The sequence below is a fragment of the Spea bombifrons genome, chromosome 4, assembly GCF_027358695.1.
Source record: "Spea bombifrons isolate aSpeBom1 chromosome 4, aSpeBom1.2.pri, whole genome shotgun sequence".
Classification (NCBI taxonomy): domain Eukaryota; kingdom Metazoa; phylum Chordata; class Amphibia; order Anura; family Pelobatidae; genus Spea; species Spea bombifrons.
Window position 1 is genome coordinate 113,088,697 of NC_071090.1, and position 8,249 is coordinate 113,096,945.

General features: G+C 51.8%; 1 protein-coding gene across 1 annotated transcript; it reads left to right on the forward strand.

The window, feature by feature from the left end:
* Positions 1–2,959: 2,959 nt before the first annotated feature.
* Positions 2,960–7,352, forward strand: GABARAP (GABA type A receptor-associated protein). Its single transcript, XM_053462161.1, has 4 exons — positions 2,960–3,186; positions 4,463–4,541; positions 5,827–5,945; positions 7,039–7,352. Exons 1-4 carry the CDS (start codon positions 3,097–3,099, stop codon positions 7,102–7,104), a joined length of 354 nt encoding a protein of 117 aa, XP_053318136.1. The 5' UTR covers positions 2,960–3,096; the 3' UTR covers positions 7,105–7,352.
* Positions 7,353–8,249: the final 897 nt, after the last annotated feature.

Below are 8,249 nucleotides of genomic sequence, written 5' to 3' on the forward strand. Positions count from 1 at the left end.
CATACACATAACATACATTTTATATTATATATATATATCACATACACACTGATTCACATATACACACCGTCACATACACATAAATACATTTTATATTATATATATATATATCACATACACACTGATTCACATATACACACCGTCACATACACATACATTATATATTATATATATCACATACACACTGATTCACATATACACACCGTCACATACACAGTGACATAACATACATTATATATTATACCGTATTTGCTCGATTATAAGACGACCCCGATTATAAGACGACCCCTCAAATTTTGGATCTTATTGGGGAAAAAAAGAAAAGGCCTGAATATAAGACGACCCTAATGGGAAAAAAAATCAAAACCACTGTTTTTGTCATAAAAATAGTTTAATCATTAACATATAACAACCAGATTATCTGTAAAATAAACACACTTAAAATCTGACACTCACTCATATGCACTTTTAAAATCTGACACTCACTCATATGCACTTTTAAAATCCGACACTCACTCATATGCACTTTTACACTATGACACAGGGGAATGGTGGTAGTAATGTGGTGGTTTCTTATTGCATGTGTATAGTGTTTTTTTTTTTTCTTTCTCACCTGTCAGTGGGAATAGCAGATCTATATGTCCCATCAACTTGTCCCATCAACTTGTCCTATCAACATGTCCCATGCTCCTCAGTCACGCTTAAAAGGGTCTGGGAATCATGGGAAATGTAGTTCACTAGGTTGTGCCCCTAATTGAACCAGCTATGCAAATCATTCCTACCTGACAGTCTATGCTCCTCTTCACAAATTGTGAACAGGAGCACAGACTGTCAGGTAGGACTGATTTGCATAGAATCATAGGCACAAAACGTAAAAAACGAAGCTGGGTCAGGTGAGAACAGCGCGACCCACGTGACCCGCGCATCTGTTATGGTCACAGCTTCCGATTCGGCCTCATCAGAGGATGCTGCTGCCGCGGATCACGGAGGCGGAGGCGGCGGCTGCTGCCGCGGATCACGGAGGCGGAGGCGGCGGCTGCCGCGTATACGGAGGCGGCGGCTGCCGCGTATACGGAGGCGGCGGCTGCCGCGTATACGGAGTCGGCGGCGGCTGCCGCGAATACAGAAGCGGCGGCGGCTGCCGCGAATACAGAAGCGGCGGCGGCGGTGGCTGCAGCTGATACGGCGGCGGCGGCGGCTGCCGATGGAATTGTGAGGTATCGTGGGGGATGATCTGAGGTCTGATTACAAGACGACCTCGATTATAAGACGAGGTCGGTTTTTCAGAAGTTTTTTTCTGGAAAAAACCTCGTCTTATAATCGAGCAAATACGGTATATATCACATACACACTGATTCACATATACACACCGTCACATACACATAAATACATTATATATTATATATATATCACATACACACTGATTCACATATACACACCGTCACATACACATAACATACATTTTATATTATATATATATCACATACACACTGATTCACATATACACACCGTCACATACACATACATTATATATTATATATATATATATCACATACACGCTGATTCACATATACACACCGTCACATACACATAACATACATTTTATATTATATATATATCACATACACACTGATTCACATATACACACCGTCACATACACATAAATACATTATATATTATATATATATCACATACACACTGATTCACATATACACACCGTCACATACACATAACATACATTTTATATTATATATATCACATACACACTGATTCACATATACACACCGTCACATACACATAACATACATTTTATATTATATATATCTATCTCATATACTATTATATAGTAATTATTAGGTTGCCTTGGAAACCATGTTGATTTCCGATTTAATAATAATATACATACACTCATTACAGACATGAGTAGATATAGAATGTTAACCCCTCTAATACCAGGCATGAGCAGATTCAAAGAATTATCTCCTCTATTACCAGACATCACACACACAGTCACACAAACAGACAAACACGGTGACACACACAGTCACACAAACAGACAAACACGGTGACACACACAGTCACACAAACAGACAAACACGGTGACACACAGTCACACAAACAGACAAACACGGTGACACACACAGTCACACAAACAGACAAACACGGTGACACACACAGTCACACAAACAGACAAACACGGTGACACACACAGTCACACAAACAGACAAACACGGTGACACACACAGTCACACAAACAGACAAACACGGTGACACACACAGTCACACAAACAGATAAACACGGTGACAAACAGTGAGAAACACAGTCACACACACAGACAAACACAGTGACACACACAGTCACACAAACAGACAAACACGGTGACAAACACAGTTACACAAACAGATAAACACGGTGACACACACAGTCACACAAACAGACAAACACGGTGACACACACAGTCACACAAACAGACAAACACGGTGACACACACAGACAAACACAGTGACAAACACAGTCACACAAACAGACAATCCGGGACATGTGGTCACCCTATGCCAGAGGCGGATAATGCCGCTCACCCCGCGGGGTATATGCTGCACATTAACTGCTGTTTGGCTCGCCCAGGGTCTGCCTTCGGGGTATTTAACTAAATTCCACTTTCCTGGGCGTGGCCACCATTACATCACACAGATACCCCGCCCAACTGTCACGAGCATCCACGTGATTGATTACGTCACCGCACCTGTAAATGAGCGCTATACACCTGAGACTGGGCGGCGGCTCTTGCTCTGGTCGACTCTAGCGCCAGTGCTCTTTGCCTGCTGATCTCCAGGAAAACGGCCACGAGCCTCTCAGAGCCAATAGCGTGAGACAGGAAACCGGGGCAGTCTGTGTTGAGGGCTTCGCAAACATGGCCGCCGCATCGGAAATTCACTCAAGGGGCGGTGCGGAGAGGCGCGGGGGCAGACTGAGAGTGCGGAAGCAGTGGGCGGGGTTCAGGCTGTTTATCTTCCTCCGTCACAGACAACAGGCCCGAGACCTGCGGCACCGACACAAACCGGATACCGGGCAGACAGACAGCGCGGCCGGGAGACATGAAGTTCGTGTATAAAGAGGAGCACGCGTTCGAGAAGAGGCGTTCGGAGGGGGAGAAAATCCGCAAGAAATACCCGGACCGAGTGCCTGTGAGAGCGGGGACAGAACGGGAAGACACAGACGATACGGGAGAGAGAAAGAGAGATGAGACGAGACGAGACGAGACGTGACAATATCGGGGGGGGGGGGGGAGTGACGAGACGATGATGTTGGGGGAGAGAAAGAGACGAGACGATGATGTTGGGGGAGAGAGAGAGGGGGACGAGACAATGATGTTGGGGAGAGACAGGGACGAGACGATGATATTGGGGGGAGAGAGAGAGAGAGAGAGAGAGATGGATGGGACGATGATGATGTTGGGGAGAGAGGGACGAGACGATGATGTTGGGGAGAGAGAGAGAGAGAGGGACGAGACGATGATGTTGGGGGAGAGAGAGAGACGAGACGATGATGTTGGGGGAGAGAGAGAGACGAGACGATGATGTTGGGGGAGAGAAAGAGACGAGACGATGATGTTGGGGGAGAGAGAGAGACGAGACGATGATGTTGGGGGAGAGAGAGAGACGAGACGATGATGTTGGGGGAGAGAGAGACGAGACGATGATGATGGGGGAGAGAGAGAGAGACGAGACGATGATGTTGGGGGAGAGAGAGAGACGAGACGATGATGTTGGGGAGAGAGGGACGAGACGATGATGTTGAGGGAGAGAGAGAGACGAGACGATGATGTTGGGGGAGAGAGAGAGACGAGACGATGATGATGTTGGGGGAGAGAGAGAGACGAGACGATGATGTTGGGGAGAGAGAGTGACGAGACGATTATGATGTTGGGGGGGAGAGAGAGAGAGACGATGATGATGTTGGGGGGGAGAGAGAGAGAGAGAGACGAGACGATGATGATGTTGGGGGAGAGAGAGAGAGAGACGATGATGATGTTGGGGGTGAGAGAGAGAGAGAGAGAGACGAGACGATTATGATGTTGGGGGAGAGAGAGAGAGACGATGATGATGTTGGGGGGGAGAGAGAGACGAGACGATGAGGAGACGGGGCCGTGCCATGTATATATACCCCCCCCCGCACGCCTGCGCCTTGTATATATACCCCCCTCCGCCTTGTATATATACCCCCCTCCGCCTTGTATATATACCCCCCTCCGCCCTGTATATATACCCCCTCCGCCTTGTATATATACCCCCCTGCGCCTTGTATATATACCCCCCTGCGCCTTGTATATATACCCCCCTGCGCCTTGTATATATACCCCCCTGCGCCTTGTATATATACCCCCCTGCGCCTTGTATATATTCCCCCCTCCGCCTTGTATATATACCCCCCTCCGCCTTGTAACGCCATCTCTCTTTTTAGGTAATCGTGGAGAAGGCTCCGAAGGCTCGAATAGGCGATCTGGACAAAAAGAAATACCTGGTGCCATCGGACCTGACAGGTAATGGGCCGGGCGGGGGCAATGTCTGCTGGCACGTTCATTAAAAGCCCCCTGTGATCTACCAGTCTGCCCTGTGAGATGCCCAGTAATATATTCCCGGGGGGTGATATACCAGCTTGCCCTGTGAGATGCCCAGTAATATAATCTATTCCAGGGGGGGTAATAAACCAGTCTGCCCTGTGAGATGCCCACCAGTAATAAATTCCCAGTGGGGGTGATATACCAGTCTGCCCTGTGAGATGCCCAGTAATATAATCTAATCCTGGGGGGGGTAATAATCCAGTCTGCCCTGTGAGATGCCCAGTAATCTATTCCTGGGGGGGTAATAAACCAGTCTGCCCTGTGAGATGCCCAGTAATATATTCCCATGGGGGGTAATAAACCAGTCTGCCCTGTGAGATGCCCACCAGTAATATATTCCCAGGGGGGGTAATAAACCCGTCTGCCTTGTGAGATGCCCAGTAATAAATTCCCGGGTGGGGGGGGGGTAATAAACCAGTCTGCCCTGTGAGATGCCCACCAGTAATAAATTCCCGGGGGGGGGGGTAATAAACCAGTCTGCCCTGTGAGATGCCCAGTAATAAATTCCCGGGCGGGGGGTAATAAACCAGTCTGCCCTGTGAGATGCCCAGTAATAAATTCCCGGGGGGGGGCTAATAAACCAGTCTGCCCTGTGAGATGCCCAGTAATATATTCCTGGGGGGGTGATATACCAGCTTGCCCTGTGAGATGCCCAGTAATATATTCCCAGGGGGGGTAATAAACCAGTCTGCCCTGTGAGATGCCCACCAGTAATATATTCCCAGGGGGGGTAATAAACCAGTCTGCCCTGTGAGATGCCCAGTAATAAATTCCCGGGCGGGGGGGTAATAAACCAGTCTGCCCTGTGAGATGCCCAGTAATAAATTCCCGGGGGGGGGCTAATAAACCAGTCTGCCCTGTGAGATGCCCAGTAATATATTCCTGGGGGGGTGATATACCAGCCTGCCCTGTGAGATGCCCAGTAATATATTCCCAGGGGGGGTAATAAACAAGTCTGCCCTGTGAGATGCCCACCAGTAATATATTCCCAGGGGGGGTAATAAAACAGTCTGCCCTGTGAGATGCCCAGTAATAAATTCCCCGGGGGGGGCTAATAAACCAGTATGCCCTACGAGGCCGTGGGAAGGTCATTGGTAAATATTCCAAACGGGGCCCTTTGTGGTTTTGGGGGCACGTGGTGGATAAAGGGTCCTCGCGTAGGGGGCATTTCCTAACAGCCCCTGGGCTTTTTCTTCCTTTTCAGTTGGGCAGTTTTATTTCCTCATCAGAAAAAGAATCCACCTCCGGGCAGAGGACGCCCTGTTCTTCTTTGTCAATAATGTGATTCCCCCGACAAGTGCTACAATGGGCCAGCTCTACCAGGTGAGGGGGAGACGCTGGTCAGGGGGTATACCGGGGGCGGGGCTGTACCAGGGGAGGGGTCGGGGGGTATACCGAGCGCGGGGCCGGCTGGCGGGTTGGGGGTATAACCAGCGTGAGGCTGGCGGTACCGGCCGGGGGCAGGTTCCCAGGGGCTGGCTGTACAGGGTGAGGGCAGGTTCTCGGGGGGGGGGGGCCGCTGTACAGGGTGAGGGCAGGTTCTAGGCGGCCCGACTGTACAGGGTGAGGGCAGGTTCTCAGGGGCCGGCTGTACAGGGTGAGGGCAGGTTCTCAGGGGCCGGCTGTACAGGGTGAGGGCAGGTTCTCGGGGGGCCGGCTGTACAGGGTGAGGGCAGGTTCTCAGGGGCCGGCTGTACAGGGTGAGGGCAGGTTCTCGGGGGGGCCGGCTGTACAGGGTGAGGGCAGGTTCTCAGGGGCCGGCTGTACAGGGTGAGGGCAGGTTCTCAGGGGCCGGCTGTACAGGGTGAGGTCGGGTTCTCGGGGGGCTGGCTGTACAGGGTGAGGGCGGGTTCTCAGGGGCCGGCTGTACAGGGTGAGGGCAGGTTCTCAGGGGCCGGCTGTACAGGGTGAGGTCGGGTTCTCGGGGGGCTGGCTGTACAGGGTGAGGTCGGGTTCTCGGGGGGCTGGCTGTACAGGGTGAGGGCGGGTTCTCAGGGGCCGGCTGTACAGGGTGAGGGCAGGTTCTCGGGGGGGCTGGCTGTACAGGGTGAGGGCGGGTTCTCGGGGGGGGGGGCCGGCTGCACAGGGTGAGGGCAGGTTCTCGGAGGCCGGCTGTACAGGGTGAGGGCAAGTTCTCGGGGCGGCGGCTGTACAGGGTGAGGGCGGGTTCTCGGGGCGGCGGCTGTACAGGGTGAGGGCGGGTTCTCGGGGGGCCGGCTGCACAGGGTGAGGGCGGGTTCTCGGAGGCCGGCTGTACAAGGTGAGGACGGGTTCTCGGGGGGCAGGCTGTACAGGGTGAGGGCGGGTTCTTGGGGGGGGCGGCTGTACAGGGTGAGGGCGGGTTCTCGGGGGCCGGCTGTACAGGGTGAGGGCAGGTTCTCGGGGGCCGTTGCTGCTAATGGTTTCTCTCTTGCAGGAACACCATGAAGAGGACTTCTTCCTGTATATTGCCTACAGCGATGAAAGTGTGTATGGGAACTAACCCTAAATCCCCTCCCCCTGTGTGCCGCCCGAGGTCACAACTACCCTTTACCCCACCCTAGTATCCTATATAAACCTTTTTTCCCCCATTATACTCTGTAAAGCTTGTTAATTGCCCCCTCTGGGGGCGGGTTCAGTATGAATGAGTGGGGCTGATCCTTGTTTAACAGCCACGGGTGGGAGAATAAATCCCACCCCCACTCCCTGTACCCCGACTGGGGTCATTCGTAATAAAATGAATGGATATGCGGTGTGGCTTTGTCATTGGCTATCTGTGTGTGGTTGTCGTGTGGGGGTCCCTTGGTGGTTGCTGGGGGCAGGACACAGTCTTATGTAATCGGGGTAAGATGTATGAGGGGCTGGGGGCGGTTAGTGTTTGGCTTCTGGTGGGGGCTGCAGAGGGGAAAGAGATGAACAAGAGAAATAAAGATTTAAGGAGGGGTTCTGGCTGTAGGAGGCCAAAAGGGGAGGGGGTTCTGGCTGTAGGAGGGGTTCTGGCTGTAGGAGGGGTTCTGGCTGTAGGAGGGGTTCTGGCTGTAGGAGGGGTTCTGGCTATAGGAGGGGTTCTGGCTGTAGGAGGGGTTCTGGCTGTAGGAGGCGGGGCGTGTAAATAAAGCGGTAACAACGTCTGGCACAGAGAGAAGCGATGTCCCCGCGCTCCGTGTTTGGTGGCCCCGCAGGAAACGCGACGTCTCGCTGGGGGATGAGCCGGAGGAGGCCACGTGCGGCCGACCTCTTCTGTCTCGCAAGGAGCCCCTCTTCAGATGATGGCTGCAGAGGGCTTGTCATGCTGCTGGATGTCTCTCTCACCTCTCTCCCTTCTCTCCCATCCCCTCTCTCTCCCTTCTCTCCTCTCACCTCTCTCCCTTCTCTCCTCTCACCTCTCTCCCTTCTCTCACGGCCAATAAAAGAGTTCAACGGGCACAATGAGATGAAACGAGACATCACTGAGAGAATAATAGGAGAAATCCCACTGCCTCTTGGAGTCAAGAAGGATTGTTTTTTCCCCTGATGGCAGAATTCAGAGTCGCTTAAATAGGGGGGGGGGGGTTGCCGCCTTTTGGATCAAGAATAGGAAGGTTGGGTAGAAGGATTGAACTTCATGGACTTCTGTCTTTGTTCAACCTTACGAACTATGTACTGTAT